The sequence below is a fragment of the Stegodyphus dumicola genome, chromosome 3 (genome assembly GCF_044657685.1).
Source record: "Stegodyphus dumicola isolate Sdum_Otavi_A_Nest chromosome 3, ASM4465768v1".
Lineage (NCBI taxonomy): Eukaryota > Metazoa > Arthropoda > Arachnida > Araneae > Eresidae > Stegodyphus > Stegodyphus dumicola.
The window spans coordinates 184,046,981-184,059,722 of NC_140770.1; the positions used below are offsets into that span (position 1 = coordinate 184,046,981).

Here is a 12,742-nt window from a genome sequence, read left to right on the forward strand (position 1 = left end):
TTTTTTACTGATTGACGGCTGAATTGCCAACTATCAAATAACAAAATGTGTTTTACATTTGTACTACGTCTGCAACCCTAAAAATTCAACTGAAGCCATCTATGAGTGAAATCCACAATTACTTAGTTGCCAACCCAATATATTTGTACTTGTATTTGTACACACTCTCTTTTGCTAGCTGAAGGACATCTCTGGCTTGGCTGCTTCTATTAAAAATGTAATGCGTCACCATGAAACATTTGGGGTGCAGATTATGCCCATCATGATCTGCAATGCCACAGAGTAATCTACAAATAATAAAGATATGTTTGGATTATCAAGTGATTTTATAATTCTTCCAAAGCTCTTATCATTGTGTACTATGTAATCGATATTTCAGTGATCTTCTAACTTTTCTCGCAACTGAAAAATAATTGGTGTTTTCTGTAGTCAAGCACTTAATTTAATATCAAATTAACTGCAACAAAATTATTATCATGACATGCATATTTAAAAACCTGCAACAAAATTATAATAATCAGATATGTATTTGAAAACAAGTTTTTTTTCCTGTTGAAACTGACAAAAATCTAAAATAAAGCAAAATTTCAAATGGATGTTTTATTATATTTGTTACATTCTTTCCAATTACTACACACAGCACTAATATTCAAGAAACAAGTTTGAAGTTTACAATAAAAATTCTAGATTTATATTTCTTATGATAAATTTTAGATTAAAAAATAAATACATTTTTATCAGAAATGTAGTGATGTAACTTGTATTTTGCTTGTTTATAAATAGTAAAGTCTGTATGTGGTTCTTGTATATATTTGTTGAGATATTTTTGGGGATGCTATGTAGATAAGAAGGCAAGAAAAGTTGGACACATTTAGTTTAACCCTCTCAACGTTATGGCCGGAAAATTCTGTATAGAAGGCAGCCTCCTATATTCACACAAAGATTTCTGCTAGCTTTTAATGTATCTGATTTCGGTTTGGATTTATATTGGAAGAAAAGGAATCAAGTACAAAAGGAGAGGGTAATTTTCTAATTAAAATCAAGAAAATACCACTTATATTCATGACATTTTGAGAAACTTTGAAATTTCAGATCTAAACCGTAACGCTCGGAAGGTTAATAGAAAGTATTATCATGTTGGTATTATGTAATTTCATATATGGAGTCTTGGCTTGAAAGTGTTGAGTCATTAGAATTTTTATGATGCAGGTGACATGAAAAATGAGCAGTTCCCTTGCCGGGACTTGAACTTGGACCTTTTGAATATGCACCAAGTGTGCTACCGTTACACCATAAAGGCATGCATAAAGGAGGAAGAAAATACTCTCCCTTTTAAAGGGTGACTGTGAATTAGGGACCCAGTCGCCAAATCGTGGTGGTGAAGAATCATCATCCACCACCTTTATTTTAGTTCAGTTGCCACTGCAGAGTTATTAGATTATTTTGAAGCAGAAAGACATGAAATGGGAATCAAAAACCTGGACTGACACACTGAGTGTGCTACTGTTACACCACAAAGGCATGCAGAAAGAAGGGAAAAAATTACCTTATAAACCTAAAATCATTTAGTTTGTAGTTACATATATTTGATATTTTAACTTTATTCCTCATAAGTATATCCATTATCTAAAAGATTAAAACCCAAAGCAGTAAATCTACTTCTGCGTAGATTTACTTTGTCTTTAATCTGTGGACAAAAGCCACAGGTTGCCATAAAGAATGTTTATTTTCTAAAAAGAGACTAAATGAACAGAATAATGTTATTTCAATTCTTTTATGATGCAAAGAAATTTTGTATTATGGTATCAGGTATTTTTGTTACCCTTGTAGTGTATGTAGACAAATGAAAAAGAATATCATTGCTTAATTCTGTAGCGTATAAGTTTTGTTTCTGATTGAGGATTATTGAATTCATATTACATTTTTTAATTTTATGTTATTTCATCTTGTAGCATTTCTTTGGCTTGAAGGATTTGATGATATTTAGTCAAGCTTATGTAAAATTCTTTAAGATCATATTGAAGTCATGGGCTGTATCGTTACCGGATAATCTATCAGTTTTTCTTTTTGTGTGAAAGAACTTTCTCACAATACTTCTTTTATTCTCACCAAATTCTGATGCTCTCAAATGACTGAAGGAGAAATTTAATTCTGAGATACCTCTCCCCCATTTTTTTTTTTTTTTTTTTTTTTTTCCCCCCACTATCTGCTCACTTCTGGAAGAGAACAATAAAAAAGATCAGACTGAATAGTGTTGCTGAAGAATGCATCAGCATTCATCCATGAGTTCTTTTCCTATAATCTTCAATCAATATTTCAGATTTTTTAATTTTAAATCACAAACCCTCAAAAAGGCAACCAAATCAGTTTTCCCCAACTAGGAACTAGCTACTGAAATATTTCTAGCTATCAACATAAGTAAGGAATTTTTTTAAATAAAAACAATGCTATTTAAATATTTTCTAATGTGTTTAGTTTTAATTGTCTGAAAGTTAGTTATGTTTCATGTTTATAATTTCAAGAAAAATTTTTTTAAATCTTATATTAGACTTTTTATGTTTATAAAGTCTCACATATCAATTTCTGTAGGTTATCATATGCATCATTCCATTTCTTATCACCTTTCTGACAAATTTGCTCAACAAAAGTAAAGCAGATGGACTTCAAGCCTTTTTGGGTAATTAATTTTTTTAATTCTTTTCTTTCTAAAACTGTAATAAAAGCTGATTTATGAAAATTCTGTTAAAGTATTCTCAAATTTGAAGTTCATAGATTAGACATATTAAAACACTATATTATAAACTGTATATATACACTGTATATTATAAAAAAATGACACACCAAGAAGGAGGTATCCAAATGGGGTGGAAATTGGTAAATAGGATGCACTTGTATTGAAAACAAAACACTGACACTATCGTAAGAATTGAATGTTTTGTTCAAGAAATACAGCTACAAGAACAAAAATATCAGTAATGCTTTAGTCCCTGTCTGGCCCTGATACAAGCTGTTATTCAGCTGGGCACTGACTCACAGAATTGCTGAATGTCCTCCTGTGAGATTTCTTGCCATACACGTTTCAAATAATGGGTTAGATTGAGGGATCCAAGAACAATCAAAGATGCCTGCTCTTAAGAGCCCCCAAACTTGTTCTGTTGGGAAGAGATCTGGTGATCCTGCCAGCCATGGAAGTGTTGGATGATAAGCTACAGAAAGGCATGTCATGTGCTGCCAGGCTTATCCTGTTGAAATATAAGCCAGAGATCTGTGAAGGGAAGAGCAACACCAAGAGACTTAAAATCTTATCTATGTGCCACCATACTGTAAGAGTATCACGGATGACAACCAAAGGATTCTGGCTATCAAATAAAATGGCACCTCATGCTATAACTCCTGGTTGTTTTGCTGTGTGTGTGTATCTCCCCACTGACCTGGATGTCTCAAGATGTGTCTTCACTGGTTATCAGGGCTCAGTTCAAAGTGGGACTCATCACTGAAAGTTCGGTCAGTTCTGCTTCAGTCATGAAATTCCAATGCAAGTATGCCTGGTGGGGTTTAATAGTGAGGGACTGTCGGCCCTTTGGCCTCCATAAACTCAGCCTCCATTTGCTGAATTGCCTATCAATGATCATAACTGTCAGTGGTGTTCCAGTTACACTTCAGATTGTTGATAAGGATGCATCAGGGGCTGTGAGCACTGGTCAGATGATCATTCTGTCTTAGCATTCTCTGTAGTCACTCTTGGCTAACCACAACTTTCTTGATGCTCTGAATGGCCATGGTTCACCCTTGCCAACATTGTTGAATGCAGCATTGCTCTGACCCAAATATCAAGCAATCCTGTAATTTGGCCATCCTGCTTCCTATAGTCTAATTGTGTGCCCCCTCTCAAATGATGACATCTACTCGTACTGTTCACAAAACCACCTGTGAGGCATTGCTATAGTACATGTGGGTCAACAGAATCACATTCACATGGAATTTATTTCTTAGCGTTGGAATATCTCCAGTTTCACACACCAGCCAGATGTTCGGAGCTGCAGCTGGTCAGTTGCTGGCCTCCAGAGTTAATCATTTGCATATTCTATTGTAAGGTATGAGCATCTGTGATTTTGTCTTATTTTTATAACTACTACTTGGTGCATTATTTGTTATGTTACAGAGTGTATATACAAAAGATTTTGCCGAAGTTTTCTAAATAACCACTACTATGAAATCTACAATATATGTCTATTTGTTTGCCTTTTGTACAAATCTGCAGTTTAATTCCAATCTTTAATATACTTGCTGCACTCTACCTTTAAAACAAGAGGAAGCTCACTGTCTACATAAAAATTTCTCAAAAATCAGCACATGAGGGTCTACATTCTTTATATACTTATATTTTCTGTTAATTTAACAAACTTTTGATTAAAATTCAGCAATTTAAAAGCTTTGCATTGTCACTTTGGAAAGCATAAGCTATATATGTTTCAAATTTAATCAGAAAACTTGATAGTATAAAAAAATTGTGCTGCCACTCAGGAAAACACAATTTTATTAATTTGTGTATAAATTATTTATTAGTTATTAATGTATATAAATGTTATTTTTATATTTCATAAGGCAGCTGTATTTTCTTTTGTAAAAATATGTTCTGATTTTTAATAACTTCAAATTTGAGATTTTTATTGAAAGAACTGTTATTATCTTTCCATTAACTATTTTAGTTATTGAAGTCATTTTCCTTTTAAAGCACTGTCTCTTGCATTTGGTATAAATGGTGTAGTTACAAATACTGTGAAGCTTATTGTAGGCAGGTTAGTATAATTTTCTTATTCTTGTGAATTATATGTGTATAAAAGTATAAAATAAATTTGCTCTTTTTTGTTTCAAATAAGCTTTGTTGTATGTAACCATTCATTGCAATGTAATAAATGAATAAACTTCCATATGCAGAGTAAGATAAGGATTGCTGCATTTTACCAGTGTGGCTTAGCTGCACAGAAGAAAATCAATAGTATCTTATGTATGCACTTATGTTGGTACTTCCATCATCCTGTATTTTACGTGCTTAGAGTTTTTTTTTTAATAATGCTTTCTTCAGAGACTGAGCATATTAACAAAAGTTTTGTATTTATTTCCTTATAACTTCAATATTCATATATGGTTATCATATAAATACTACAAATTTATTTATATAATTGTCAGAAATTGGTCAAATGTGTGTGAATTAACTTTGATAAGCTGAAAGTCCAGAGATAAAAAAATAAAATAAACTGAAAAATAGAATTATGAAGAAAAGTTAACATTAATTTGTAATTCTGCATTTTGATTTATAGTAAATTACTTCATTTTGAAACTGGAGTGATAGTATAGCTCCATTGTAGCATATTATGAACTAGTATCTGTTAAAAGTTAACTTGTCTAAAACTTAGCATTTAATTTTTGTTTCACATGTATCATAACATTAATGAATTTAATTATTTATGCATTTTTAATTAATCTATATACATCTCATTATGGTGAAATCTGGCAACAAACTTAGTTTTCTAATGAAATATTTTTCATAAATAAAAAAAAAATTTAAAAAAAAAAAATGAGGCTAGTTATAAAATGTTCAGGTGTCTTCAGTAAAATTTTTTAGTGATATTAATATATAACAGGGGTGGCCAAGCTCCTTGGTAGTCCGAGCCATTTTTCAAAATTTGAAATTTTTTACGAGCCGTATTTAAATATGTATTTAAGTTATGCAGAAAAGGTATTAGAAAAATTTTTTTACAGAAATTAAATTTATTGAAAACTTATAAATAAAAGTACAAAATGTGTGTGTTGAATTTAAATATTAAAAATTAAACACATTTACTTTACTTCTCTTGATAATTCTTTAAAATTTGGTGAATAATTGGTGACAGCACTTCTCAGTAATTCTTTGAGATGCTCGTTAGTTAATACTGATCGGTGTTTGGATTTCACGAATTTTAAAGTAGAATAAAATGATTCACATAAGTATGTTGTTCTGAATGTTGAAATAATTCGACAAGCAGCCTTTTTTAATTCAGGAAACTTAGATTCTGGTACAAGTTTCCAAAATTCGGTAATTGGTGTCGACTTATATTTTAATTGTAGAGCTTGATCTTCTTGCATCTCTATTAATTCTAATTCTCCAGATGCTTTTTGGATCATAATTATGTTGGAAATGGAAAACTCACCTTGAATTATGTTAATTTCAAATGGATTCAGAAAAAAATCAAGAGGCAATTTAAAATATTTCAAGTCTTGAAATTTATTTTGGAATTCCATCAATATTCCTTCTAGCTTTTTTATATACTCGTTGAGTTTTCCTTTAACCCATTAACCGCCAAAACTAAAAAAAATGTTTCTTATAAAAATAATAACAAATATTAAATTAAGCATTTATAACATAAACTTACATTGAAAATTAAAAAAAAAAAAATGCTCTTACCTGTGGAAAACGCGAGTGTTGCATTCATGTAACGTCAGCGGAATAAGACTACGGACGTTTAATGAATAGGATTGTACTCGTGTCATGTTGCTTTTGAGTGGAGCGCAGGATTACTTTTTAGCTGTATAACGTTTTATAAATCTACAAATCACTTTACTTGTAATTAATTTAATATTAAAATATAGATTGTATTTCTTTTACAAATACAGATTATTTCAATTGAAAGATTCAAGCATGAAAAGCTTGATTACAATCATGATGTAAAGCTACATTACATACTTTGCATCTATAAACAGTCTGGCTATGGTTCTCTTTACAACAAAGTCTTTTGTTATCAACGGACTTTACGATAAAATATCTACCACCTCCATGCAATGGTTTTTGAATGCTGAATTTAATAGGTCTTCCTGTCGCTGATCAATTTCTGGCTAATTCTACATTCTGAATAGGAGTTTGCAAAAGGAATAATGCGTTCTCGCGTCTGAAATCTAAAAGAGACTTTATATTTCCAGTAGTAAAAAGTGGTGATATTTAATAAGTTTAGATACGGTTTCACCTCATATAATTTATCAGTATTGTCAATTTAACTATTGTCAAATGCAAATTCTGCTTCATATTCCTGTTCCGCAAACGTGATATTGATTCTCGTAAAACAGGAACAGAAATGTCCTTATCAAAACCTTATCAAAATACCAATACATTTTTTCTTGAGCTAAAGAATGATATCCTGTAAGCAACAATATTCCAATAAATCTCATATAGGCTTCAGATACAATAAATTCTGGGCAATTTTTTTTTTTTTTTTTTTTCCTGAGCGTATATATTTGTCTGTTCAACGAGAAGAGAGTAAATGTGTAAACCAAAACAAAAATTAAAAATCTGTGCACTAGTTTTACCTTGTACTTTCTCTTTTATAATTTCTCTTCTATCGCTTTCTTCATGTTCTTCCTGAGGCATAACTAACAGTTCCTTTTTTATCCACTTCAAGATTTCAGTCTTCTGCTTTTTAAACTTTTTAGTATGACTATAACTGCTTTTAGAAGGCTGAAACTTACTTCTTACGTGAATTTCAACTTCCCCAGCATTATCATTTAGTAAAATATCATTATCATTATTTAAAACATTGTCATTCCTTTCTCCTTCATCACTAGCTTCTGCAATTTGTGGGGGAACAACAACAATATCAGTTTCATTCTGGTCATTATTAACATTATCATCATCTGTTTCTTCATCAAAAAATCTTTGAAGGGCTTCTTATAATGTAAGATACCTCATTCTAGGCATTTTTAAACAACCAGAACATGAAACAGAACATTGAAAGGAATGAGTGAAAAAGGAGATTGACTACCCGTTTCCTGCTGACGTTGCGTCAGCGCAACACCTGTTTTCCCTTCCTTCGCAACACAAATATAAACATCTGACTGATGTAATGTTCTGATAAAGAGTGACTTTGACTAAAAATAGATCACTCATAAAGACGGCGATTCTTTCGTTAAATATTTTCAACAAAAATACCCAGTCGAAAATTTTGCTTAAAGTATGAGATTAATTATTATAAACAAAATGATTGTTGAAGCAATTATTTTTTTACAGAAATAATCTTCATAATATTCCTTACACAAAATCATCTACTGGTATAAAATATCTTAGGTAGTTATATTTATATATGCATTTATTTTGACTGTTGCGTCAACACAACACCAGCGGCTAATGGGTTAACCTTTTAACTGCCATGCCCGAAATAATCTCGGGCACAGCACTGATATTCCAAAATGTCATGCCCGAATATTACTCGGGCTAATTTTTTTTTTTTTTTTGAGTGCATCGTATTGTGATATTCAAATATATAACGTGAGAAGCTTATTTCGGCTTCAGTGGTATTCCAAAATGTCATGCCCGAATATTACTCGGGCTAATTTTTTTTTGAGTGCATCGTATTGTGATATTCAAATATATAACGTGAGAAGCTTATTTCAGCTTCAGTTCAACAGATGGCAGCATTTGACTGAAGGTTTCAAAGGATAGAGGTTAAATTTCAAAGTGTGCAGGATTTTTTTTACTTTTTTTATTTTGAGGCAAACATTTCATTTTTGGAATAAAAAAAAATTGACAATTTATGCACCCAAATCATCAAAATAACTTGACAGTTAAAAGGTTAATATCGGAACAAATTTTTTTAATTCAAGGAAAATGACAAAATGTTTTATTTTTAATGTCCTTTTGAAAAAGCTGCAATATAGTTTGAAAACTAAATATACACTGTGAGAGGTCAGATATTATTTTATCTTTTCCCTGTAATTGTAAATTCAGTGTTTGCAAGTGTTCCATGACATCAGTCAAAAACATTAAGTCTTGTAACCACTCATCATTGTCTAATTCTGAATAGGTTATTTCCTTTTATTTTAGAAATGCAGTTATCGGATCAAACAAATCTACAAATCGATTTAATATGTTGTAGCTAGATAACTATCTAACAATGAAAAAGAAATTATTGTCATTTGGAAGTTCTTCCTTTAATTCTTCAAAGAAATTTTTGAATTCTTGATGATTTTTATTAAAACTTCTGTTTTCATGCTCGTATTTTCTTCTTTTTTATTTTCGTTCTCTTTTGTCATATTTTTAAAAAAACTGGAAATAAATAAAGAAATTTAGAAAATAAAAGTTTTGGTGTTATTAAAACAATAACAACACATGTTCCATACAACGAAACAAATTATAGTTAACTTACCAAAAATGCCAGATTTACTAATTATATCTATAGCAAGAGTGATACAAATTGTTTCTTCCAGAGCACAATGTCAACTGTCCGTTGCAATGAAAGTTTACAAATTCAAAATCAGTCTGGAGTTGATTACGTAAGATTGCCATTCATTGAGAAGCAATCGGCCGGACAAGGCCTTGACTCTAATGTGTTTCTCATAATTCATGAGGCAGTCTGAGGGGAAGAAAATCTGACAAATGGAACTGTTAAGCCGCTCTTTATGTTCGTTCATGCAGTTTTCGATGAGTCGTATCATTTTTAACTTGGACGGAAAAGAAATTTGTTACAATGTTGCACTTAGTCTTTCATATTTGTTGTCAGTAATTTAAAATACATTTTGAAACACATATGGAACGATAATAATTAAAAAAAATATAATAACACAAAAATGAAAAGGAAACTCGGGTACATTTATCAAGAGCCACAAATAATCCTTCGAAAAGCCACATGTGGCTCGAGAGCCACAGGTTGGCCACCCCTGATATATAAGAAAACTGGTGACCAGAAAATTAAATGAATTTCATTCATCATGAAAAACATGAGATTAACATATTGTTACAAAATGTCAAGGAGCGATAAAATGGCTTCCCCGTAAAGCAGGTTTAGGGTTGCTATAAAATGGTAAGGGGATGATGGAACCGAGGAGTCAGGAGCTGAACTCTAGGTATCGTCGAATGCATCATGTTTTGTAGCATAGAGAGTGTCGAGAGTACGTGGAGTTCCGAGGACGACCGAGCGGAGTCGGGTGCTGTACTCCAGTGCTTTGCAGTGAAGCTGTCTTCACCGTGATAGACTGAAGGCTGTGTCGCTGATTGTTCCAGCGTGTTTATAGTAGATCTTCGACGACTGTAAAACGTGACTTTGGAGTTGTCCTGATTAATATTGGCTAAATAATGTGTGTTTCGATATTTCATCTGTTGTCGTCATTCACTCCAAATCCACACAAATCCCGTAACGAACATACTAAAGGAAGAAAAATAATGTAACAATATGAAAATAATAATAAAAAAGTACATGTATGACTATATAATGGCCAGAAGTGACAGCAAAGAACAAAATGAACTTAAAGTATACTATTATTTCAGTAAAGAATTAAAATACTGAAGGCCAATTATAAATAATGAAGAGTATGTAGTAGACTAAAATAGTATGCAGATAAACAAGCTCTATAATTTATGTAAATGCCCACGGATTTTGCTATGCCCATCGAACAAGAAAGCAAGAAACAAAACTTAATTGTTAATAATTTCTAACTTAATATTGAAAAAAAAAAATAGATAACTAGAGGCCTCATTCAATTGGAACAGCAATGATCACTCAAACAGTGATCGTTGCATCCAGCATTTTGAAAACGAGTGATTTTTCGTATTCAATTGAAACACTTCCCTACCAGTCGATCTCATAGGGGTTACCAGAGGTTTCTTGATGCGCGATGCTATTTATCACGTGGTCGGAGGTTGCATTGTTTTCGAAATAACCAGTGATAAAGCTACTGGATAGATATGCAGGGTGACTCCTTGTAACCGATCTTGAGGGTTGCAGGTCAGGTTTGGTGGGCCCTCTTTGGCTTTTTAGCGCTATTGTTTCAAAGTTTTATCCATGAAAAGTCTCCAAAGGGTATCATTTTATTTTAATTCCTGTATGAAAATAGCTAACCTAAAAGACACATTCCATTCACATAAATCACATACATGTGAAAAATATAGGTCTAGTAAATTTTACATGCATACTGAAAATAAAAGTTATTCAAAAGACGTAAAACTCTGTAAAGAATAATATTCATAACTATATAATAAATACTAACACACATCACATCATGGTACATTAACTCTGCTGTGAAAGGTACATAACTCTGCTATTTAGTTAGAAACATACCTTTTATATTTATTTGATAACACTATTAACACAGAAGACATAAAAGATGACAAGAAAATATGAAATCAGATTATGCAACTTAAGAAACAATAAGAAGCCTTTTAAGTTATTGCAATAAATAAGATGCTGATTACAAAGTAAATATTATTTTTTCATTCTTTTACATCAGTAATAAGTTTTTCATTAAAATATTTAGCAGTGAATGCCAAAACAGATTTATTATTGGTGCCTTTGATGCAAGGTCACACAAAAATAAACTTGATTTAGCAAATTTCTGAAAATGTTAAAATCAAAAGTATTAAATTACACTAACATGTTATTAAATTATTTTAATTACACATTAAGAAAGAAATTATCTGAATTAAATTAAGAATGAGTGACTAAGCTTGTTCAGCATTTTAAAACATATTTCATGTTCATATAATGGAAATAAAGTGACAGGAATTGCAGTTAAATGAAAGAGCTGGATAGTCTACATGATGTATAAAATAAGGTAAAAAATTATTCGTTAAATATTTAAATTGATGCTCACTTTCTTAAATAAATATAAATACGATATATTTATGTTACTTTAAGGGAAACATTATATAATGCATAATTTTAATCATATTATCCGATGTTTACAGTTTTCTGACATTGGGGCCAACTTACAGATTTGGCAACAATATAACAGACTAAAAAAAAAAATACAATTTTAAACCATGAATCCTGCATTAAAATTAAAATAAGAAGCACACTTCATAGTTATAATCATGCAAAAAATTGAAATCAAATGTAAAATATAATTCTATAAACTTTATCCGTTCTCGAAAATAACAATAAAAAAAAATCACATCAGCATCATCGACTTATCAACGTCAGTAACTGTGTATTGACTATAGAGACATATTTTGCACGTATAAATCAATTTGTCATTAATTAGCAATACTTAAATGAAAATACACATTTTGCTGAAACATATGAACATTTATTTTTTTTAAACAGTTATGAAAACATGAAGCTGTAATTCAGAAGTCAAACAAATAAAATCAGCGTTATATTTACAAAACTTTCACAGGACTAGTTTTGATGGTTTTACCGAACCACCATCCTCAGCTGCAAAAGTGAAAATTTTGTAAATATAACACTGATTTTTGTTGTTTGACTTCTGAATTAGTATTTATTTGGCCTGTTATTGTGTCTTAATTTTGAAGCTGTACTTACTTTTAAAGCACATGGTCATGTGCTCGGAATCCATTCCAATGGACAAGAATTAATTACCCATTTTCTTCGTATTTCTTCATTTTTCGGGAAACAGAACATAAAGTTATTTCTGGAGCAATATGAATAATTTGATGCAGTGCATCTACTCATATTTCTCAAAATTAGGTTGCAATCCATCAATACAAATGTAAACAACACAACGCTAAATCAATATCCACTAGCAACAAGTGCCCTTCATTTGGATACAGCACAGATGATGAGTCGGCTACCCATGCTAGGATCCTCATATACCCTATACTTTGATATAAATGACTGCCTACTCGGTAGATCTAAAGCATTTTCCTTAGCACGCTTGAATTCTGCCCTCATAAAAGCATAAACAACACAGCTGCCATATTAATTTGATCGTTTTTCGCCACGGAATGATAGATCAATCATTGTGTTTCAATTGAATACCA

General features: G+C 31.3%; 1 protein-coding gene across 6 annotated transcripts in view; it reads left to right on the plus strand.

The window, feature by feature from the left end:
- Window positions 1-12,742, plus strand: part of LOC118180045 (phospholipid phosphatase 5) — a 123,715-nt gene that overhangs the window by 82,865 nt on the left and 28,108 nt on the right. For all 6 annotated transcript variants that reach the window (XM_085813687.1, XM_085813685.1, XM_085813686.1 and 3 more), the window contains exons 4-5: window positions 2,590-2,677; window positions 4,736-4,799. In XM_085813687.1, coding sequence (XP_085669813.1) covers window positions 2,590-2,677; window positions 4,736-4,799 — 152 coding nt within the window. The remainder of the gene's footprint in view (window positions 1-2,589; window positions 2,678-4,735; window positions 4,800-12,742) is intronic.